We start from the raw sequence: 25,448 nt of genomic DNA on the forward strand, positions 1-25,448 counted from the left end.
CATAAAATCAAAACCGGAGCAGTTAGAAAAAAAGCGCTTCTGTCATTGTAATCACAAGGGTTCAATCTCTCTCCTGTGTTAGTTTGAAGGCGAAACGACAAACGCGCTCAGAGGAGTTCGTTTTTGAAGGAAGGTGACCGGTTTTTACAAAAAATTTGTTTTGAATGGGGAATAGCAAACTTCCTGTTGATTTTTGCTGGGGGTTGTTAATTTATGAAATGTAGGTCTAAGTGAGACCTACATAAAGGTTTTTGTTTCATGTCTCTCCGACCTTCCCAGTGGGAGTTACAGGCAGTTTTGTCATTTTTTTCTTCCGAGGAGCAGTTTTTTTTGCGTTTTAGTAAAAAATTGCAGTAGAGCGCAATTTTGAGATTTGGGGTTAGGATTTTTTTTTAGATCGCAATGTTTGCCAGTCCTGATGTGTGCGTTCAGTTTGGTGAGTTTTGAAGCATGTTAAAGGGGGTCAAATTACAGCTCAAAGAGGCAAAAGTGACTGTTTTTAGTACTTTTTCGTCTTGAAGGGGGAATTGCCAACTTCCTGTTGATTTTTGCCCGAAGATATACAATTATGAAAACTAGGTCTAAGTCAGACCTACATAGAGGTTTTTGTTTCATGTCTTTCCGACCTTCCTAGTGGGAGTTACAGGCAGTCTAGTTTGTTTTTTCCTAGGGGGCGCTAGAGCGCAATTTTGAGTTTTGAGGTTTGGTTTTTTGATAAAAAGTTTTGCCGTTTATTACTGATGTGTGTGTAAAGTTTGGTGAGTTTTGAAGCATGCTAAGGGGGTCAAATTACAGCGCAAAGTTGCGGAAGAATGATAATAATAAAGAATAAAACCTTACAAATTCAATAGGTCCTTATGTCCCATTGCATAAGGACTCCCTGTGGGAGTCCTTATGCAATGGGCCATGCGGGCCCTAATTACACGGCTTTGACACCCATGATGTAAGCGTTCGTAAGTCAAAAAGTTTGCAAAGACGGGTTCGTAAATGGCACTTCCGCTGTAGTAACCACTCTCTCTCTCTCTCTCTCACTCTCTCCTTACAGCTGACTTTGGCTTTTGCGCCCAGATCACTCCAGAGCAGAGCAAGCGCAGCACCATGGTCGGCACTCCCTACTGGATGGCTCCAGAGGTGGTGACCCGTAAAGCCTACGGTCCCAAAGTGGACATCTGGTCCCTGGGCATCATGGCCATAGAGATGGTGGAGGGCGAGCCGCCGTATCTCAATGAAAACCCACTCAGGGTGAGAGCGTGGCGTCACATGTTTTTATTGAGTGCTGTAAAAAGGGCTGCTAGCCTCCCGTACAGTCAAAGTCAAAGTCACCTGTGTTCTTTCAGGCGCTTTATCTCATAGCCACCAACGGCACGCCGGAGCTGCAGAACCCGGAGAAACTATCCGGCACCTTCAGAGACTTCCTCAACAGGTGTTTGGAGATGGACGTGGAGAAGAGAGGCTCGGCCAAAGAGCTGCTGCAGGTACGGACTGCATCAGAACCTCTCACGTGGAGGACAGTGGAACCTCAACTGCTTCTTGAACAGGGCTCATAAATAGAAAAGTTTGTATACTGAAGCAAATTTCACCGTAAGAAATAATGTAAACATGAATCATTGGCTTGTACACGTTGAAAAAACAACATCTTTAGAGTTAAAGGGGAACATTGTCACAATTTAAGAAGGGTTAAAACCATTAAAAAACAGTTCCCAGTTACAAGTTTTTTTCAAAATATTACCCATCACGCAATATCCCTAAAAAAAGCTTCAAAGTGCCTGATTTTAACCATCGTTATATACACCCGTCCATTTTCCTGTGACGTCACATAGTGAAGCCGACACAAACAAACATGGCGGAAAGAACAGCAAGCTATAGCGACATTAGCTCGGATTCAGACTCGGATTTCAGCGACTTAAGCGATTCAACAGATTACCCATGTATTGAAACGGATGGTTGTAGTGTGGAGGCAGGTAGCGAAAACGAAATTGAAGAAGAAACTGAAGCTATTGAGCCATATCGGTTTGAACCGTATGCAAGCGAAACCGACCAAAACGACACGACAACCAGCGACACGGGAGAAAGCGAGGACGAATTCGGCGATCGCCTTCCAACCAACGATTGGTATGTGTTTGTTTGGCATTAAAGGAAACTAACAACTATGAACTAGGTTTACAGCATCCATCCATCCATCCATCTTCTTCCGCTTATCCGAGGTCAGGTCGCGGGGGCAGCAGCCTAAGCAGGGAAGCCCAGACTTCCCTCTCCCCAGCCACTTCGTCCAGCTCCTCCCGGGGGATCCCGAGGCGTTCCCAGGCCAGCCGGGAGACATAGTCTTCCCAACGTGTCCTGGGTCTTCCCCGTGGCCTCCTATCGGTCGGACGTGCCCGAAACACCTCCCGAGGGAGGCGTTCGGGTGGCATCCTGACCAGATGCCCGAACCACCTCATCTGGCTCCTCTCGATGTGGAGGAGCAGCGGCTTTACTTTGAGCTCCTCCCGGTGTTCTAACTATCGTGGGATCACACTCCTCAGCCTTCCCGGTAAGTTCTATTCAGGTGTACTGGAGAGGAGGCTACGCCGAATAGTCGAACCTCGGATTCAGGAGGAACAGTGTGGTTTTCGTCCTGGTCGTGGAACTGTGGACCAGCTCTATACTCTCGGCAGGGTCCTTGAGGGTGCATGGGAGTTTGCCCAACCAGTCTACATGTGTTTTGTGGACTTGGAGAAGGCATTCGACCGTGTCCCTCGGGAAGTCCTGTGGGGAGTGCTCAGAGAGTATGGGGTATCGGACTGTCTGATTGTGGCAGTCCGCTCCCTGTATGATCAGTGCCAGAGCTTGGTCCGCATTGCCGGTAGTAAGTCGGACACGTTTCCAGTGAGGGTTGGACTCCGCCAAGGCTGCCCTTTGTCACCGATTCTGTTCATAACTTTTATGGACAGAATTTCTAGGCGCAGTCAAGGCGTTGAGGGGATCTGGTTTGGTGGCTGCAGGATTAGGTCTCTGCTTTTTGCAGATGATGTGGTCCTGATGGCTTCATCTGGCCAGGATCTTCAGCTCTCACTGGATCGGTTCGCAGCTGAGTGTGAAGCGACTGGGATGAGAATCAGCACCACCAAGTCCGAGTCCATGGTTCTCGCCCGGAAAAGGGTGGAGTGCCATCTCCGGGTTGGGGAGGAGATCTTGCCCCAAGTGGAGGAGTTCAAGTACCTCGGAGTCTTGTTCACGAGTGGGGGAAGAGTGGATCGTGAGATCGACAGGCGGATCGGTGCGGCGTCTTCAGTAATGCGGACGCTGTATCGATCCGTTGTGGTGAAGAAGGAGCTGAGCCGTAAGGCAAAGCTCTCAATTTACCGGTCGATCTACGTTCCCATCCTCACCTATGGTCATGAGCTTTGGGTTATGACCGAAAGGACAAGATCACGGGTACAAGCGGCCGATATCAGTATCGGTAATTAAGAGTTGGACAATATCGGACATCTCTACTATTTAGTAGTACTCGCAGCTCAAAATCGGCGGAATGGCTTGTTAGTGATTTTTTGCGTTTGAACTCTTCATTTGTTTAATTAGTTCCATTAATCATACTGACTTACCCTAAAAGGTCAAAAATGCTTGAATGACCCATTTCATGACTGTGTTGTCGTGACGTCATTTTGAACTGTTCCTCGTGTCTCCTCGTCAGCATCAGTTCCTGAAGATGGCCAAGCCTCTCTCCAGTCTGACTCCGCTCATCGTGGCCGCCAAGGAAGCCGCAAAGAACAACCGCTAGCGCCCCCCCTCCTCCTCCTCCTCCTCCTCCTCGTCTTCTATGTGTCTTTCCTGAAGATTATCATCTGGGTCGCAACTCCGCTGTGACCCTTGACCCCCACCCCCAGTGCTGCCCCTCCCACAAAACACTGGACTCTCGGAGGAGGGCGGGGACTGGGCCAATGATGTCATTGGCCAATCGGTGATGTCATCATCAGCAGAGAGCGTCAGCAAAGACTCATGGGAACTTTTTGTCATTTGTTTTCTACGCTCTGTGTGTGTGTGTGTGTGCGCGTGTGTGTGTGTGTGTATTTTATGGAAAGTGTGTTTTATTGCTGTCTTTTTTTAATGGTTGTGTTGCGAGCGTGTGGTCACAGAGGGATGCTGGGCGACCAGGTGACACGTGTCCAGTCTGCACTGCGAGCTGTTCATCACAAGAATCAAGTCCAAGCGCTGATGGACGCCGTCTTGTCTCCTCAAAGCCAGCAGATCTCAAGAAGTGGGCATTAAACCTCATTTAAGGCGTTCACCCATCATGCAAACCCGGCAGACTCCCTCCGTCAGCGCTTCCGTGACGTCTCAGAAGCTGCCGGATCAGCGCCCGCCGTGTGGGGAATGTGCATGTTTTCTTTCTCGCCGCGATGGAGAAGTGGTAGCGAACAGGCTGCGACGGACGCCGTGTGTACAAATGAAGGGCGGGAAATAAACGCTGCCGTTGAGTCAACGCCGTGTTTGCTTCCTGTTTTGATCACACGGGAGAATGAAAGCGGAGTTGTGGAAGGCGTGGGCCTCGCCATTAAAATAGAGTACAGGTAAAAGCCAGTAAATTAGAATATTTTGCAAAACTTGATTTATTTCAGTAATTGCATTCAAAAGGTGTAACTTGTACATTATATTTATTCATTGCACACAGACTGATGCATTCAAATGTTTATTTCATTTAATTTTGATGATTTGAAGTGGCAACAAATGAAAATCCAAAATTCCGTGTGTCACAAAATTAGAATATTACTTCAGGCTAATACAAAAAAGGGATTTTTAGAAATGTTGGCCAACTGAAAAGTATGAAAATGAAAAATATGAGCATGTACAATACTCAATACTTGGTTGGAGCTCCTTTTGCCTCAATTACTGCGTTAATGCGGCGTGGCATGGAGTCGATGAGTTTCTGGCACTGCTCAGGTGTTATGAGAGCCCAGGTTGCTCTGATAGTGGCCTTCAACTCTTCTGCGTTTTTGGGTCTGGCATTCTGCATCTTCCTTTTCACAATACCCCACAGATTTTCTATGGGGCTAAGGTCAGGGGAGTTGGCGGGCCAATTTAGAACAGAAATACCATAGTCCGTAAACCAGGCACGGGTAGATTTTGCGCTGTGTGCAGGCGCCAAGTCCTGTTGGAACTTGAAATCTCCATCTCCATAGAGCAGGTCAGCAGCAGGAAGCATGAAGTGCTCTAAAACTTGCTGGTAGACGGCTGCGTTGACCCTGGATCTCAGGAAACAGAGTGGACCGACACCAGCAGATGACATGGCACCCCAAACCATCACTGATGGTGGAAACTTTACACTAGACTTCAGGCAACGTGGATCCTGTGCCTCTCCTGTCTTCCTCCAGACTCTGGGACCTCGATTTCCAAAGGAAATGCAAAATTTGCTTTCGTCAGAAAACATGACTTTGGACCACTCAGCAGCAGTCCAGCTCTTTTTTTCCTTAGCCCAGGTGAGACGCTTTTCGTGCTGTTTCTTGGTCAACAGTGGCTTGACACGAGGTATGCGGCAGTTGAAACCCATGTCTTTCAAGCGTCTCTTGGTGGTGGATCTTGAAGCACTGACTCCAGCAGCTGTCCACTCCTTCTGAATCTCCCCCACATTTTTGAATGGTTTTTTTTTCACAATCTTGACCAGGGCGCGGTGATCCCTATCGCTTGTACACTTTTTCTGACCACAGTTCTTCCTTCCCTTTGCCTCTCCATTAATGTGTTTGGACACAGAGCTCTGAGAACAGCCAGCCTCTTCAGCAATAACCTTTTGTGTCTTTCCCTCCTTGTGCAATGTGTCGATGGTTGCCTTTTGGACAGCTGTCAAATCTGAAGTCTTCCCCATGTTTGTGTAGGCTTCAGAACTGGACTGAGAGACCATTTAAAGCCCTTTGCAGGTGTTTTGAGTTAATCAGCTGATTAGTTTGTGGCACCAGGTGTCTTCAAAATTTAACCCTTACACAATATTCTAATTTTGTGACACACGGAATTTTGGATTTTCATTTGTTGCCACTTCAAATCATCAAAATTAAATGAAATAAACATTTGAATGCATCAGTCTGTGTGCAATGAATAAATATAATGTACAAGTTACACCTTTTGAATGCAATTACTGAAATAAATCAAGTTTTTCAAAATATTCTAATTTACTGGCTTTTACCTGTACGTCTTTGGAAGCCCACCACACCTTTGTTCTCTCATGTCCTACGCTGGTGTCCTCACTCATCCTGGGGGGTTGATGGGTAATTAGGGACGCACGTACTGTAGCTTTAAAATAAGACTTTAAGACCACTCCGGTCACACATCTGTCATGAGCGTTTTTAAAATATGAATAAATATGCAAAAACATCAGTTAGCTTGGAATTATTTGTCTTATTTGGGTTAGTACATGTGCCTCACATAAGAGGGTCCCGTGCATACTTGCCAACCTTGAGACCTCCGATTTCGGGGGGTGGGGGGTGGGGCGGGGGCGTGGTTGGGGGCGTGGTTAAGATATATATATATATATAAGAAATACTTGACTTTCAGTGAATTCTAGCTATATATATATATATAAATAAAATAAATACTTGAATTTCAGTGTTCATTTACAAACTACAACTCACAAACACTTTAGAGTTAGGCTCCACCATCAGAATGTGTACTTAAACTTATAAAGATCACATGGATATTATTCAGTGAGTTGATTCACCAAAACTAACCTGTTATACAGGAGGAAAAAGCACACAGGACGTTTCAATTGTTCACAGACTGGTCGCGCTCATCAGAATGACAAGACACTTCCGGTCTGCAGGTGATAGCATTCAATTGGGAAGAAACTCCCTACTGCCCCCTACTGACCAATGTGAATACTGATAAATGTGTAATGACAGCTCCAAAAACGAATTCAAACCACAAAATAAAATGAATAAATCAACACAAAAATGTGACACATTATGGGTGGGTCACATATGCATGTACAGTAGATGGCAGTATTGTCCTGTTTAAAAGTGTCACAACATTGCTGTTTACGGCAGACTAACTGCTTTACGGTAGACACTGTTGTTGTGTGTTGTCAACACGTCACTCAGGTCCGCCTGAATTTCGGGAAAAAATTTGTCCCGGGAGGTTTTCGGGAGAGGCGCTGAATTTCGCAAGTCTCCCGGAAAATCCGGGAGGGTTGGCAAGTATGGTCCCGTGTTCGATCAATCAATCAATCAATCAATGTTTATTTATATAGCCCTAAATCACAAGTGTCTCAAAGGGCTGCACAAGCCACAACGACATTCGCGGTACAGAGCCCACATAAGGGCAAGGAAAAACTCACAACCCCAATGGGACGTAGATGTGAATGACTATGAGAAACCTTGGAGAGGACCGCATATGTGGGTAACCCCCCCTCGCCCCCTCTAGGGGAGACCGGATGCAATGGACGTCGAGTGGGTCCAGCACAGGGGTCGGCAACCCGCGGCTCTAGAGCCGCATGCGGCTCTTTAGCGCCGCCCTAGTGGCTCTTTGGAGCTTTTTCAAAAATGTATGAAAAATGGAAAAAGTTGAGGGGAAAAAAAAATATATTTTTTGTTTTAATATGGTTTCTGTAGGAGGACAAACATGACACAAACCTCCCTAATTGTTATAAAGCACACGGTTTATATTAAACATGCTTCACTGGTTGGAGTATTTGGCGAGCGCCGTTTTGTCCTACTAATTTTGGCGGTCCTTGAACTCACCTTAGTTTGTTTACATGTATATCTTTCTGCGACTTTCTAGGACGTGTTTTATGCCACTTCTTTTTCTGTCTCATTTTGTCCACCAAACCTTTAACGTTGTGCATGAATCCACAAAGGTGAGTTTTGTTGATGTTATTGCCTTGTGTGGAGTGCTAATCAGACATATTTGGTCACTGCATGACTGCGAGCTAATCGATGCTAACATGCTATTTAGGCTAGCTATATGTACATATTGCATCATTATGCCTCATTTGTAGCTATATTTGAGCTCATTTAGTTTCCTTTAAGTCCTCTTAATTCAATTTATATCTCATGACACACTATCTGTATGTAATATGGCTTTTAATGTTTTGCGGCTCCAGACAGATTTGTTTTTGTATTTTTGGTCCAATATGGCTCTTTCAACATTTTGGGTTGCCGACCCCTGGACTAGCATAATATTGTGAAAGTCCAGTCCATAGTGGATCTAACATAATAGTGAGAGTCCAGTCCATAGTGGATCTAACATAATAGTGTGAGAGTCCAGTCCATAGTGGATCTAACATAATAGTGAGAGTCCAGTCCATAGTGGATCTAACATAATAGTGTGAGAGTCCAGTCCATAGTGGATCTAACATAATAGCGAGAGTCCAGTCCATAGTGGATCTAACATAATAGTGAGAGTCCAGTCCATAGTGGATCTAACATAATAGCGAGAGTCCAGTCTATAGTGGATCTAACATAATAGTGAGAGTCCAGTCCATAGTGGATCTAACATAATAGTGTGAGTCCAGTCCTAGGATTTTCCAGAATTCCTGGTTTTCCAAAGCCATATTTCCAGCCTTTTTTCTGGCGACTACTCCGTCCACATTTTTCAACGCATTTCAACCGTTCCACCGTCAAAACATTCCTCTTAATCAGGACAAAAAAAAAAGTTGTTTTTTGGAGAGGAAAAAATTACCGTTTTTCCGCAAAGTCCAGGAATTCCGTAACACCATTTCTCAATTCATCATGTTACTACTTCAACATTTCTCGACCGATTTGAAAAATTCCCACACCAACATTTCAACTCATTCAGACCATTTAAGTTTTTTACCATTTTCAAAAAATGTCCCTCTTTTCCCGAAATTCCCCCCCCAAAAATTTAAATACCCATTGAAATGAATGGAACATTCTTCAAAGTTCCACAACTCCCATATTTTTCATCTGATTCAAACTGTTCCAACTTCAAAATATTCAGCCTGTTTGGGAATTGTGTGCTCTACTTCAGCAATTTTACAAAATTTCCAGGATTTCAGTGCAACTTCAGCATTGGAGCATTCACACGCAATTCCTTCAGGAATCGCCTAATCTGGTTACACATTTTTTTGGCAATTTGGCCGGTCAGACTCAAACGCTTTGTGCAGGCCCGGCCCTAAGCAATCTGGCGCCCTAGGCAAGATTTTAGGTGGCGCCCCCCCCACATCGGCAGTGAAGTGTATATACTCACAAGAAACCGAATAGCTTTGTCTTTGACCTTTTTTTTTTTTTTACTTACAACTATACCTAATATATAAAGGGGTGGAAAAGTGACTATTACCTGCAGGGAAAACATTAGCTAACCAGAAGGCAATAATTTAAACAAAAAACACCTGCTTAAAAGATCTAATACAAATGTCCCTGAGGAATGTAAGGTGGGAGTACTGTAATTACCTAACGTTACATTATTATTTTCCATAACAATTTAGCCCCCTCCACAATATTAACCCGACGTTAAAACAGAACTAGCTATTTATTGATTAGCAATTGCCGAATCATGTAACATTAGCTTAATGCTAAAAAGCCAGGTTACTATCACATTCTGTAACAGACAAATAATTTCATGTAGGCTAACGTTACCTACCTGCTACCTCTGTCTTTTCTCGTTTCTCCTCTTCTTTTCTCTTTTTTCTTCCCTGGGCACCTGACAGTTTTGGCCGTTTTGACATCTTGTGTTGATTTTTTGATGTGGTGACGTCCAAAAAGAGTCATGATACGGGAAGGGAGGGGGCGCACCGTGCGGGGGGAGGGGGGTGTAATGTTGTAACAAATAATATTTCTATTAAATAGACTTTACTTTGCATTTTAATTAATGTGGGATTATTTTTTGTATTTAGAAATAATAGTACCAACTTTTTTTTTTTTCTTTTTTTTTTTTCTCTCCAACATTTGTGGAACTGGCGTGGCGCCCCCTGATGGACGGCGCCCTTAGCATTTGCCTATATGGCCTATGCCACGGGCCGGCCCTGGCTTTGTGGGTCCTACGTAAGCGGAAACATAGTCGTAGTGTTGTCTTGGTGTTCATTTAGGGTTGAAATAACAATGTTGACCAAAGGAGACAATACATCGCTCAAATGGCTAAACGTGTGTGAGCTGCTGGGATTTGGTGCAGTGTGTGTGTGTGTGTGTGTGTGTGTGTGTGTGTGTGCACGCGTATTGATTGATGCCCCTTTTGTGTTGCGGTGGAGTTTCCCCCCGCCTCCTCTTTTCATTACCTTTTACATAACAGCCTCCACTGCAGAGGAAGAAAACTGCAGAGAGATTATGTACAACACACACACACACACACACACACACACACACACACACACACACACACACACACACACACACTTATTCTTGTATTTGTTACCTTCTTGTGACCTGGGAAAAATGGTCTTTAGGACCACCCTTTCTAGATATACAGTATAAAGATGTGTATTTACAACATTAATAATATATACATACTATGCAAATATAAAAAAACGCTTGTTGTAAAAAAAATAGTTGAATTCCACAAGAAAAAGGTCACAATTTCACAAGAAAATCTTGAAATTTTGGCAGCATTATAATAAAAGTCGTAATTTTACTCAACGCAAGTCAAAATTTTACAAGAGAAACTGAACATTTGTGCAATATTGTGATCAAAGTTGGAATTTTACTCAATAACAGTCGCAATTTTACAATAAAATTATAAAATGTTGGCAATTTTATGAAAAGTGTTGCAATTTTATTTGGCAAAATCAGAATCAGGAATCAGAATCAGAAATACTTTATTAATCCCTGAGGGGAAATTAAAATGTTCAGGTCACAATTTTATAAGAAAACTAAATTTTTTTTGACAACTTTACAATAATAATCAGAATTTTACTTGGCAAAATTGATAAATTGTTCCCAATTTTATAACAAAGAAGTCGACACATTGTCAAAAGAAGAATTTTTTTGTTTGTTTAATTTGTTGTTTGTAATTGTTTTTTAATCTCCATTATTTACTTCAAGTTATTACAGTATGTCTTTATATACATATTTATTTATTTATTTTTTATTAATTTTGGCCAAAGGGAGCGCATTTACATTTCTTATACACACTTGTTATTTCATATGTTGGCCAGAGGGGGAGCACTTTTAAAAGCGACACACAGTCAATTGGAAAAATCCCTCCTTTTTGGGACCACCCTCATTTTGATGGATGTCACCAGCAGGGATGCAAATGAGTCACACCTCCTCATATGGAAGATACTTTTCCTTGTTGATGTGTCAAGAAGGGCAGAAATACAAGAACACACACACACACACACACACACACACACACACACACACACACACACATATTCTTGTATTTGTTACCTTCTTGAGTGCTGAGAAAAATGCCTCCCTCTTTAGGACCAGCCTTTCTAAATATATAAGATGTGTATTTACAACATTAATAATATATACATACAATGCAAATATAAAAAAAAGCTTGTGAAAAATGAGTTGGAATTTCACAAGAAAAAGGTCATAATTTCACAAGAAAAACTTAGAATTTTGGCAGTAGTATAATAAAAGTCGTCATTTTACTCAACACAAGTCAAAATTTTACAAGAAAAAAAAGAACATTTGTGTAATATGATAAAAGTTGGAATTTTACTCAATAACAGTCGCAATTTTACAATAAAATTATAAAATGTTGGCAATTTTATGAAAAGTGTTGCAATTTTATTTGGCAAAATCAGAATCAGGAATCAGAATCAGAAATACTTTATTAATCCCTGAGGGGAAATTAAAATGTTCAGGTCACAATTTTATAAGAAAACTCAATTTTTTTTGACAACTTTACAATAATAATCAGAATTTTACTTGGCAAAATTGATAAATTGTTCCCAATTTTATAACAAAGAAGTCGACACATTGTCAAAAGAAGAATTTTTTTGTTTGTTTAATTTGTTGTTTGTAATTGTTTTTTAATCTCCATTATTTACTTCAAGTTATTACAGTATGTCTTTATATACATATTTATTTATTTATTTATTTATTTTTAATTAATTTTGGCCAAAGGGAGCGCATTTACATTTCTTATACACACTTGTTATTTCATATGTTGGCCAGAGGGGGAGCACTTTTAAAAGCGACACACAGTCAATTGGAAAAATCCCTCCTTTTTGGGACCACCCTCATTTTGATGGATGTCACCAGCAGGGATGCAAATGAGTCACACCTCCTCATATGGAAGATACTTTTCCTTGTTGATGTGTCAAGAAGGGCAGAAATACAAGAACACACACACACACACACACACGCACACACACACACACACACACACACACACACACACACACACACACACACATATTATTGTATTTGTTACCTTCTTGAGTGCTGAGAAAAATGCCTCCCTCTTTAGGACCAGCCTTTCTAAATATATAAGATGTGTATTTACAACATTAATAATATATACATACTATGCAAATATAAAAAAAAGCTTGTGAAAAATGAGTTGGAATTTCACAAGAAAAAGGTCATAATTTCACAAGAAAAACTTAGAATTTTGGCAGTAGTATAATAAAAGTCGTCATTTTACTCAACACAAGTCAAAATTTTACAAGAAAAAAAAGAACATTTGTGTAATATGATAAAAGTTGGAATTTTACTCAATAACAGTCGCAATTTTACAAGAAAAGCTTAGAATTACGTATGTCCGATAATGGCTTTTTTGCCGATATCCGATATTCCGATATTGTCCAACTCCTAATTACCGAAACCAATATCAACCGATACCGATATATACAGTCGTGGAATTAACACATTATTATGCCTAATTTGGACAACCAGGTATGGTGAAGATAAAGCCCTTTTTTTTTTTAATTTATAAAACAAAATAAGATAAATAAATTAAAAACATTTTCTTGAATAAAAAAGAAAGCAAAACAATATAAAAACAGTTACATAGAAACTAGTAATGAATGAAAATGAGTCAAATGAAGTGTTAAAGGTTAGTACTATTAGTGGACCAGACACAATCATGTGTGCTTACGGACTGTATCCCTTGCAGACTGTATTGATATATATTGATATATAATGTAGGAACCTACCACAATATTAATAACAGAAAGAAACAACCCTTTTGTGTGAATGAGTGTAAATGGGGGAGGGAGGTTTTTTGGGTTGGTGCACTAATCGTAAGTGTATCTTGTGTTTTTTATGTTGATTTAATAAAAATAAAAATAAAACCCCAAAAAACGATACCGATAATTTCCGATATTACATTCTAAAGCATTTCTACTTAGAATGTTGGCAATTTTATTAAAAGAGTCGTAATTTTACTTGACAAAAGTCACAATTTTATAAGAAAACTGTAAAATTTGGGAATAATAATATAATAATCTGAATTTTACTCTTTTCACAGGAAAATGGACGGGTGTATATAACGATGGTTAAAATCAGGCACTTTGAAGCTTTTTTTTAGGGATATTGCGTGATGGGTAAAATTTTGAAAAAATCTTCGAAAAATATAATAAGCCACTGGGAACTGATTTGTAATGGTTTTAACCCTTCTGAAATTGTGATAATGTTCCCCTTTAAACCCAGATTCCGAACTAACAAAGGTCTTAACTCATTCTCCTTCTATGCCACATCAATATGGAATGCACTCCCAACAGGTGTAAAAGAAAGGGCATCTCTATCCTCCTTCAAAACCGCACTAAAAGAACACCTCCAGGCAACTTCAACCCTAAACTAACACCCTCCCCGGATTGTTAATAATCAAATGTAAACAATCAAATGCAGATACTTTTTCTTTTGCTTTTTGATCTATCTCTCTCTCTCTCTCTCTCTCTCTCTCTATGTCCACTACTTGCTGTCCATATCCTACCAAGTCAGACCTACACTGTTTCAATATCCATTTCTCTGTTCGCAATTGTTGATGACCGATGATAACAACCAAACCTACCGCCCCCCCCCCCCCCCCCCCCGCCCCTCCACACCCCGAATTGTAAATAATGTAATTAATTCAATGTATATACTCTGATGATTATCTTGTGTGATGACTGTATTATGATGATAGTATATATCAGTGACGTGCAGTCACTAGAGGCGGGGCGTCACCTGCCATCATGGAAAGAAAGAAAAATGTAAAAAGAAAAAAAAAAATGTAATTGTTATATGTATCCAGTGATTATACTATAAAGTTATTTTCCATTTAACTTCACCAGTTTTAGATTATTTTTATTCAAAATCGCTGAATTTTCACATTTGCCGTTCAAATACTGAGAAGAGACGGTGCGGTGAACAGCAGCCAGTTGAGGCACGTCACTCAGTGCCTCAACATGGATTCCGGACTCGGCTAACTGGTGGCCTGCTGTGAAGTGAGACTGTATTGCTATATGAATTATATTATACATTTCCATAGTTTAGTTAGCTGAGGTATATAATGTACAGTGTATTTTGTCAACAACTGTATGTGTGTAACGTATTTCTTGTGCTGAGCGATCATAAAACGGCTGCAAAAGACGCAGTGGCTGAGGTTCGCAGTAATCCCGCCTTCTGCACCCCGCCGTAGAATTGTTATATCAACTAAAGCCCACACTTAAACTTTCCACGTGCAAGATTGAATCTATTTAAAAAAATGATTTCATAAGAAGCCAAAAAGTGCAAAAACAATAATGTTGGTGTTGGAGGAGTTGTGAATGACTGCAGGGACACAACATTAGGTACACCTGCAGACTGCAGGTGTATCTAATTCACAACTCCTCCAACACGAACATTATTGTTTTTGCACTTTTTGGCTTCTTATTAAATAACTTTTGTAACCTATTTTCATGGGCTTTCCTCTTTGTGATGTTAAGTTCCTGTTATGCGCTGTTATACAGTATATGCCTTGAGCTCTTATTTTGAAGGCGCTAAGAGCGGAAGTGATGTCACGTTGCGGAGGTTTTTGAAAGAAGGTAAATAAAGTGGTCCTCGTGTAAACTGGAGCCTCCGTGTTTGTTGTTTTGTAGTTTCATACAGTATAGGCGACATTTATAAACCCTCGGTTACACTTTTTTTTAAATAGATTCAATCTTGCACGTGGAAAGTTTAAGTGAGGGCTTTAGTTGCGGCGCATGGACTTCATTTCTAAGTAAAGGTAAGACCATAATAACGTTTTTTTTTATTAAATGTGCTTTTTTGTGTGCTACAGTTTGTATGTGTAAAGTTAAAGTTAAGTTAAAGTAGCAATGATTGTCACACACACACTAGGTGTAATGAAATGTGTCCTCTGAATTTGACCCATCCCCTTGTTCACCCCCTGGGAGGTGAGGGGAGCAGTGGGCAGCAGCGGCGCCGCGCCCGGGAATAATTGTTGGTGATTTAACCCCCAATTCCAAGCCTTGATGCTGAGTGCCAAGCAGGGAAGAATGCTGGTATGAGCTTTTAAACATAACCCGTTAACTGCTGCCAATCAAATGGTGAATAAGATACTCTTTAGGGTTCATATGTTTGTAAATCTGACTGTGATGAAGTCAGTGCCTCACCAGCCATCAACCTCACCGCACCTCACTGGTATATCTGATAGTATATATCTGTATCATGAATCAATTTAAGTGGACCCAGACTTAAACAAGTTGAAAAACTTATTGGGGTGTTACCATTTAGTGGTCTATTGTACGGAATATGTACTTCACTGTGCAACCTACTAATAAAAGTCTCAATCAATCAATCAAACGTTGGTTGTGTTATAAATGTATTTTCCTGTACAATTCCAACTGTTTTTTCCTCGCCGAATTTGCACCTTTCCCGATGAAATATAGGGCAGAAACATGATTATTCTTGCTGATTGGACGACAAACTACACATAAACATCACTGATATTCACCACGCGTACACTGCGTGGGAGTTGCGTGAGCACAGAGAGGGGGGGCTACCCCAGTTTATATGCCTGTGACGTCATTACCAGGTGTTTGGGCCTGCAGTCGGCGTGCACGCTCTGCGCGCTCACGTCACGCAGCGGGAAAGGCACGCGCGGAGGCACGAGATCCAGTCACTGCGGCGGCTGTGTGAGACGAGGCGGCAAAGTGGCGACATTTTGGTAAGGAAGCCGTCATTGTTTCTCCCTCATTATTAGTCACAATGTTTCTCTCACGACATGCCGAGTTTTGGTCGTGTCTTGTCGCCAGGAGAGAGGCTTGCGCACCAATATGTCAGCGAGTGTTTGGACCACGGAACTACTCAGGAGTACATTTAGGCGCCAATGTCTCCAAATTGTTTAGCTAATGTGAGCTATGTAGCATCTGAATGTGCTTTTATTAGGGATGTCCGTTAATGACCTTTTGCCGATGTCCCGATATTGTCCAACTCTTTAATTACCGATACCAATATCAACCGATACCGATATATGCAGTCATGGAATTAACACATTATTATAACTAATTTGGCCAACCAGGTATGGTGAAGATAAGGTCCTTTCTTAAAAAATAAAATAAGATAAATAAATTAAAAACATTTTCTTGAATAAAAAAGAAAGTAAAACAATATAAAAACAGTTACATAGAAACTAGTAATTAATGAAAATGAGTAAAAATAAGTGTTAAAGGTTAATACTATTAGTGGACCAGCAGCACGCACAATCATGTGTGCTTACCAGTGACGTGCGGTGAGGTTGATGGCTGGTGAGGCACTGACTTCATCACAGTCAGATTTACAAACATATGAACCCTAAAGAGTATCTTATTCACCATTTGATTGGCAGCAGTTAACGGGTTATGTTTAAAAGCTCATACCAGCATTCTTCCCTGCTTGGCATCAAGGGTTGGAATTGGGGGTTAAATCACCAAAAATTATTCCCGGGCGCGGCGCCGCTGCTGCCCACTGCTCCCCTCACCTCCCAGGGGGTGATCAAGGGGATGGGTCAAATGCAGACGACAAATTTAATTACACCTAGTGTGTGTGTGACAATCATTGGTACTTTAACTTAACTTTAACTTTACACATACAAACTGTAGCACACAAAAAAGCACATTTAATTAAAAAAAACGTTATTATGGTCTTGCCTTTACTTATAAATGAAGTCCATGCGCCGCTGTTGTGCTGGATTAATGCACCCCCTGACGGGAGTGTTATATCAACTAAAGCCCTCACTTCAACTTTCCACGTGCAAGATTGAATCTATTTAAAAAAGTGTAACCGAGGGTTTATAAATGTCGCCTATACTGTATGAAACTACAAAATAACAAACACGGAGGCTCCAGTTTACACGAGGACCACTTTATTTACCTTCTTTCAAAAACCTCCGCTCCACTCCAACGTGTCATCACTTCCGCTCTTAGCGCCTTCAAAATAAGAGCTCAAGGCATATACTGTATAACAGCGCATAACAGGAACTTAACATCACAAAGAGGAAAGCCCATAAAAATAGGTTACAAAAGTTATTTAATAAGACGCCAAAAAGTGCTGGAGGAGTTGTGAATTAGGTACACCTGCAGTCTGAAGGTGTACCTAATGTTGTGTCCCTGCAGTCATTCACAACTCCTCCAACACGAACATTATTGTTTTTGCACTTTTTGGCTTCTTATGAAATAACTTTTTTAAAAAGATTCAATCTTGCACGTGGAAAGTTTAAGTGTGGGCTTTAGTTGATATAACACTCCCGTCAGGGGGTGCATTAACCGGCACCAGGAGGCGGGATTACTGCGAGCCTCACACAGTGCGTCTTTTGCAGCCGTTTTATGATTGCTCAGCACAAGAAATACGTTACACACATACAGTTGTTGACAAAATACACTGTACATTATATACCTCAGCTAACTAAACTATGGAAATGTATAATATAATTCATATAGCAATACGGTCTCACTGCACAGCAGGCCAGCAGTTAGCCGAGTCCGCAATCCATGTTGAGGCACTGAGTGACGTGCCTCAACTGGCTGCTGTTCACCGCACCGTCTCTTCTCAGTATTTGAACGGCAAATGTGAAAATTCAGTGATTTTAAATAAAAATAATCTAAAACTGGTGAAGTTAAATGGAAAATAACTTTATAGTATAATCACTGGATACATATAACAATTTAATAAAAAATGTTTCTTTTTACATTTTTTTCTTTCCATGATGGCAGGTGAGGCGGGGCCTCACCTGCCTCTAGTGACCGCACGTCACTGGTGCTTAAGGACTGTATCCCTTGCAGACTGTATTGATATATATTGATATATAATGTAGGAACCACAATATTAATAACAGAAAGAAACAACCCTTTTGTGTGAATGAGTGTGAATGGGGGAGGGAGGTTTTTTTGGGTTGTTGCACTAATTGTAAGTGTATCTTGAGTTTTTTATGTTGATTTAATTAAAAAAAACAACCAAAAAACCGATACCGATAATAAAAAAACCCGATACCGATAATTTCCGATATTACATTTTAAAGCATTTATCGGCCGATAATATCGGCCTGCCGATATTATCGGACATCTCTAGTTTTTATACTCGCTTTATGTTGTTTTTTTGGCATCTAATGACTTTATAAGCACTCATGTACCTGTTACCTAACAAATTAACCTAATATGTTAATTGTTTAAAACGCTGTTTTTTTTCTCATTTAAACTGTCAGCTATTTTTGAACCATTAGTTTAAATTAACCGTTAGCTAGTAGTCATCTGTGCATTAGCCTACAAGACTGTCATGACGGGGGAGTTTTCAATCAATCAATGTTTATTTATATAGCCCTAAATGTCTCGAAGGGCTGCACAAGCCACAACGACATCCGCGGTACAGAGCCCACATAAGGGCAAGGAAAAACTCACCCCAGTGGGACGTCGATGTGAATGACTATGAGAAACCTTGGAGAGGACCGCATATGTAGTTACCCCCCCCCCCCCCCCCCCCCCTCTAGGGGAGACCGAATGCAATGGATGTCGAGTGGATCTGACATAATATTGTGAGAGTACAGTCCATAGTGGATCTAACATAATAGTGAAAGTCCAGTCCATAGTGGATCTAACATAATAGTGAGAGTCCAGTCCATAGTGGATCCAACATAATAGTGAGAGTCCAGTCCATAGTGGATCCAACATAACAGTGAGAGTCCAGTCCATAGTGGATCCAACATAATAGTGAGAGTCCAGTCCATAGTGGATCTAACATAATAGTGAGAGTCCAGTCCATAGTGGATCTAACATAATAGTGTGAGAGTCCAGTCCATAGTGGATCCAACATAATAGTGAGAGTTCAGTCCATAGTGGATCCAACATAATAGTGAGAGTCCAGTCCATAGTGGATCCAACATAATAGTGAGAGTCCAGTCCATAGTGGATCCAACATAATAGTGAGAGTCCAGTCCATAGTGGATCCAACATAATAGTGAGAGTCCAGTCCATAGTGGATCTAACATAATAGTAAGAGTCCAGTCCATAGTGGATCTAACATAACAGTGAGAGTCCAGTCCATAGTGGATCTAACATAATAGTGAGAGTCCAGTCCATAGTGGATCTAACATAATAGTGAGAGTCCAGTCCATAGTGGATCTAACATACCGGTAATAGTGTGAGAGTCCAGTCCATAGTGGATCCAACATAATAGTGAGAGTTCAGTCCATAGTGGATCCAACATAATAGTGAGAGTTCAGTCCATAGTGGATCCAACATAATAGTGAGAGTCCAGTCCATAGTGGATCTAACATAATAGGTGAGAGTCCAGTCCATAGTGGATCTACCATAATAGTGAGAGTCCAGTCCATAGTGGATCCAACATAATAGTAAGAGTCCAGTCCATAGTGGATCTAACATAATAGTGAGAGTCCAGTCCATAGTGGATCTAACATAATAGTGAGAGTCCAGTCCATAGTGGATCTAACATAATAGTGAGAGTCCAGTCCATAGTGGATCTAACATAATAGTGAGAGTCCAGTCCATAGTGGATCTAACATAATAGTGAGAGTCCAGTCCATAGTGGATCTAACATAATAGTGAGAGTCCAGTCCATAGTGGATCTAACATAATAGTGAGAGTCCAGTCCATAGTGGATCCAACATAATAGTGAGAGTACAGTCCATAGTGGATCTAACATAATAGTAAGAGTCCAGTCCATAGTGGATCTAACATAATAGTGAGAGTCCAGTCCATAGTGGATCCAACATAATAGTGAAAGTCCAGTCCATAGTGGATCCAACATAATAGTGAGAGTCCAGTCCATAGTGGATCTAACATAATAGTAAGAGTCCAGTCCATAGTGGATCTAACATAACAGTGAGAGTCCAGTCCATAGTGGATCTAACATAACAGTGAGAGTCCAGTCCATAGTGGATCCAACATAATAGTGAGAGTCCAGTCCATAGTGGATCTAACATAATAGTGAGAGTCCAGTCCATAGTGGATCCAACATAATAGTGAGAGTCCAGTCCATAGTGGATCCAACATAATAGTGAGAGTCCAGTCCATAGTGGATCCAACATAATAGTGAGAGTCTAGTCCATAGTGGATCTAACATAATAGTAAGAGTCCAGTCCATAGTGGATCTAACATAACAGTGAGAGTCCAGTCCATAGTGGATCTAACATAATAGTAAGAGTCCAGTCCATAGTGGATCTAACATAACAGTGATAGTCCAGTCCATAGTGGATCTAACATAATAGTGAGAGTCCAGTCCATAGTGGATCTAACATAATAGTGAGAGTCCAGTCCATAGTGGATCCAACATAATAGTGAGAGTCCAGTCCATAGTGGATCTAACATAATAGTAAGAGTCCAGTCCATAGTGGATCTAACATAATAGTGAGAGTCCAGTCCATAGTGGATCTAACATAATAGTGAGAGTCCAGTCCATAGTGGATCTAACATAATAGTGAGAGTCCAGTCCATAGTGGATCTAACATAAGAGTAAGAGTCCAGTCCATAGTGGGGCCAGCAGGAGACCATCCCGAGCGGAGACAGGTCAGCAGCGCAGAGATGTTCCCAACCGATGCACAGGCGAGCGGTCCACCCCGGGTCCCGACTCTGGTCAGCCAGCACTTCATCCATGGCCACCAGACCTGTGTGTCTCCCCCTCCACAAGGGAGAGGGGGGCAGAGGATAAAATAAAATAAATGGCAGATCAACTGGTCTAAAAAGGGGGTCTATTTAAAGGCTAGAGTATACAAATGAGTTTTAAGATTGGACTTAAATGCTTCTACTGAGGTAGCATCTCTAACTGTTACCGGGAGGGCATCCCATAGTACTGGAGGCCCAATAGAATACGCTCTATAGCCCGCAGACTTTTTTTGGGCTCTGGGAATCACTAATAAGCCGGAGTTCTTTGAAGGCAGATTTCTTGCCGGGACATATGGTACAATACAATCAGCAAGATAGGACGGAGCTAGACCGTGTAGTATTTTATACATAAGTAGTAAAACCTTAAAGTCACATCTTAAGTACACAGGAAGCCAGTGCAGGTGAGCCAGTATAGTTAGTTAGTAAAATATTCTAAATATGTCAAATGACTTTAATGTGTTATTTTTTTTTTCTTCAAAAGCATAACCAGTGTCAATCAGAGCATTATTTTAAAGACAGACTTTTGGCTGCAGCTCATTAATTAGATAGTGTACCTATTGAATTGCAATTTTAGAGTGACATTGTGTGTGTTATACTTGTGTCACGGGTGTGAGCCGTGTGATGAAATGATGTGTAGCTAATCGATGGCTGGACACTTGGTGTAGTGTGACGAGCGTCCACTCTGACAGCTGATTGGTCCGCACAAAGAGGAGCATTGTGTAATGTGTCCTGTCTCCTGCTTGTGTGACCACAACAGCATTTGAATCAAATGAGTGTACTTGTATTATGCCCTTGTGTCCAGAGGTGGGTAGAGTAGCCAGAAATTGTACTCAAGTAAGAGTACAGTTACTTTAGAGATTTATTACTCAAGTAAAAGTAAGGAGTAGTCACCCAAATATTTACTTGAGTAAAAGTAAAAAGTATGTTGTGAAAAAACTACTCAAGTACTGAGTAACTGATGAGTAACATACACACACATATCATATATATACATATATACACACAAACATATATATATATATTTATAAACACACACACACATGTGTATATATATATATATATATATATATATATATATATATATATATATATATATATATACACATACACACACATATATATATATATATATATATATACACACACACACACACACACACATATATATATATACACATATATATATATATATATATATATATATATATATATATATATATATACATACATTGATATATACAGTATATAATTTATATTTATTTATTTTGCCGTTTTTGTTTGCATGTTAAAGGTGTTTTAATGAATATACATGCATGTTTAACACATATAGATTCCTTTCTTTCATGGAGACAAGAATATAAGTTGGTGTATTACCTGATTCTGATGACTTGCATTGATTGTAATCAGACAGTAGTGATGATAACGTCCACGTTTTCAAATGGAGGAGAAAAAAAGTTCCTCCTTTCTGTCTAATACCACATGAAAGTGGTTGGTTTTTGGCATCTTATTTGTCCAGCTTCCATATTCGTTTTTATACACTTTACAAGAAATACATTGGCGGCAAACTCCGTAGCTTGCTAGCTTGTTTGCGCTGGCTTTCGGAGACTCTTATTTTGAAAGCGCACGCGCAATGGAGCGGCACTTTTATTGTGAAGACAGGAACTGTGCAGTCAGTCTTTAGGCTTTTGACGGGATGTACGGTTGAAATGGAAAAGGGTCTTTTTTCCTTCACACTTTTGATTGATTGGAACTTTTATTAGTAGATTGCACAGTACAGTACATATTCCGTACAAATGACCACTAAATGGTAACACCCGAATAAGTTTTTCAACTTGTTTAAGTCAGGCCATGTGACCACCTGGCTCTGTTTGATTGGTCCAACGTCACCAGTGACTGCATCTGATTGGTGGAACGGAGTGAACGTCACCAGTGACTGTATTTGTTGAAACGCAGGCACTATGAAGGTCTGTCTGACAGACCAAAACAAACAAAGCGTGCATTAACAGATCGATAAAAATTAGTAGCGAGTAGCGAGCTGAATGTAGATAAAAGTAGGGGAGTAAAAGTAGCGTTTCTTCTCTATAAATATACTCAAGTAAAAGTATGTTGCATTAAAACTACTCTTAGAAGTACAATTTATCCCAAAAGTTACTCAAGTAGATGTAATGGAGTAAATGTAGCGCGTTACTACCCACCTCTGCTTGTGTCATGCTGTATACTTTGTTTTTTATGAATTAGGAATAATAATTCAATAAATACAGAAGCATACAGATGCCTGTCAACATCTACACAACGTCTCTGAATATCGTAGACCATGTACTTACTTCAAATGTGTTATTCATCTCAGAGCAGTGGACTCTTCTTCCAAATTGTGTCAATGTTATGGTTGCTAATCGTGGTCGATTAAAAACAAATTAATGACTGGTCCAACAACCTATTTGAGTTTTATTGTAGTCTCATGTCAAGCTGCTGAAGTGACATGGTGAGATTGACAGGTAGACAAAGACATGCCCTAATACAATTAGCTGAGAGAGTGATGGAGCGATGTGGAGAAAGTAAACAGATGGACAGTATTAGGGGTAAAAGGTCATTTTTGACTCTTTTGTACAGTATATTGTTAAATCCAGTATATTGTCCACCTCTTCACTTGTGTTGCTGTCCTCTGTTTCTGTACCCTTTCAAATATCGACTTCAGTAAGCGCACCTCAGGAGCTCCGTGTCCTGAAAAATGTGTCACTTCCTGTCACACTGGCCGCTGACCTACTTCAAGCCAGACTTGTTTGATAAGGTCTGGACTCCTGACAGGAGGAATGGAACAGCAAAGCGCTCTCCACGGTCAGATGGTCCATTTAGGCCTTGGCCGATAACACATTTTGCTTGACGATATATTGACCCGACAAATTATAATGATATTATCTTCAACATTATTTGGAGACCAAATTAACCACTAAATAAATAATAATAGTAGTGCATGTACACCCTTTCGAATGCAATGCACTTGTATTTCTCGTATATTTTAACATTGTAATTGGAATGTAAACTTTTAAATATTCAGTTAAATAAAAAAAAAAAAATAGCAACGTTTTGCACTTGAATAAAAATACCAACCAAAAATAAAAAATAGGTTCTCTATCTGTTAAGAAGGGGCTGTTGGGCCCTCAAATATACACAACCAAAACAATAAATAATATGGCTAAATAAAGTTATTGTGACCACAATTATCACAATTTTTAATACGGTATTGTGGAATGTGCTCAAAGTACTTATACCAGGCCTGGACAATTATTTTGACTCGGGGGCCACATTTAGAGGAAAAAATGTGTCTGGGGGCCTGTATATCTATTTTTAGGAACACTAATACAAAACCTCACAATAATGTCTGATTGAATGCTAAAAACGTTATGACAGACCGCCTTAAAAAACGTAATGGAATTTTAAAAAATTCTATGAACGATAAAACACTGAACATTGACAGAATATGAATGTCACACCCCCTTTCGATCGACATATTTTACAAGCAAGTGAAACGCAACAAAAATGCAACAACCAGTGAAATATGAATGCGAAGGGTACAAAATAAACCCACCTACAATCTGATACATCTGATACATCACTAAGCTTTAGAACTTTGTTGTGAAAATCTTCTTCTGCGTCTGTGGAAACGCTTCCCGCCCACACTGCTTGGTGCCTCGTCTGAGTTGCTGTGACGTGAATTACCATAGTAACTAATTAGATCACCATAGTAACTAATTAGATGACCATAGTAGCTAATTAGATGACCATAGTAACTAATTAGATTACCATAGTAACTAGTATATCAGCCATAAGCGCAGATTCCAACCATTGGAAGACTTAGTATAGTTGAAGACTTACGGTCATTAGAAAACATGACTGCACATCATAATGGCAGCTACACTTTCCATCTTAAAGATCTAAAAAAATTATTTGGGAATGTCCGGCGGGCCAGATTGAAAAGCTTAACGGGCCGCATGTGGCCCCCGGGCCTTAATTTGCCCAGGTCTGACTTATACCCATACTAAAATCTTTTAGTAAAGTTGTACTTTCTTTTTTTAATAGCTAAAATAAATACACACACAATATTTTTTCTTAGCAGAGAAAATCCATCCATCCATCCATTTCCTACCGCTTGTCCCTTTCGGGGTTGCGGGGGTGCTGGAGCCTATCCCAGCTGCAATCGGGCGGAAGGCGGGGTACACCCTGGACAAGTCGCCACCTCATCGCAGGGCCAACATAGATAGACATTCACACTCACATTCACACACTAGGGCCAATTTGGTGTTGCCAATCAACCTATCCCCAGGTGCATGTCTTTGGAGCACAGCAGAGAAAACATTAAATATTATTCTTTTTTCATTTAAAAAAATGGTTTTGTATTTGTGTGTTTATACGTGTTTAGCTTCCATTTTTAATTGTAAACATTTTATAATTTTTTTTTTAAGAAAAACAAAATAGGTTATCATTTGTTTCACTTTCGGAGGCTAATTCACTTCCTGTTAAAAAC

At 40.4% G+C, this 25,448-nt stretch overlaps 2 protein-coding genes across 3 annotated transcripts in view; both read left to right on the plus strand.

The window, feature by feature from the left end:
* pak1 (p21 protein (Cdc42/Rac)-activated kinase 1) overlaps positions 1-4,459 on the plus strand; it is a 123,438-nt gene extending 118,979 nt beyond the window's left edge. For both annotated transcript variants that reach the window (XM_061972201.1, XM_061972202.1), the window contains exons 13-15: positions 1,046-1,242; positions 1,338-1,475; positions 3,671-4,459. In XM_061972201.1, coding sequence (XP_061828185.1) covers positions 1,046-1,242; positions 1,338-1,475; positions 3,671-3,757 — 422 coding nt within the window. In that variant the 3' untranslated portion in view covers positions 3,758-4,459. The remainder of the gene's footprint in view (positions 1-1,045; positions 1,243-1,337; positions 1,476-3,670) is intronic.
* gdpd4a (glycerophosphodiester phosphodiesterase domain containing 4a) overlaps positions 4,117-25,448 on the plus strand; it is a 43,573-nt gene continuing 22,241 nt past the window's right edge. The window contains exons 1-3 of the mRNA XM_061973258.1: positions 4,117-4,234; positions 4,286-4,547; positions 15,871-16,002. Of these exons, the coding sequence (XP_061829242.1) occupies positions 4,117-4,234; positions 4,286-4,547; positions 15,871-16,002 (512 nt within the window). The remainder of the gene's footprint in view (positions 4,235-4,285; positions 4,548-15,870; positions 16,003-25,448) is intronic.

The sequence above is a fragment of the Nerophis lumbriciformis genome, linkage group LG17 (genome assembly GCF_033978685.3).
Source record: "Nerophis lumbriciformis linkage group LG17, RoL_Nlum_v2.1, whole genome shotgun sequence".
NCBI classification, from domain to species: domain Eukaryota; kingdom Metazoa; phylum Chordata; class Actinopteri; order Syngnathiformes; family Syngnathidae; genus Nerophis; species Nerophis lumbriciformis.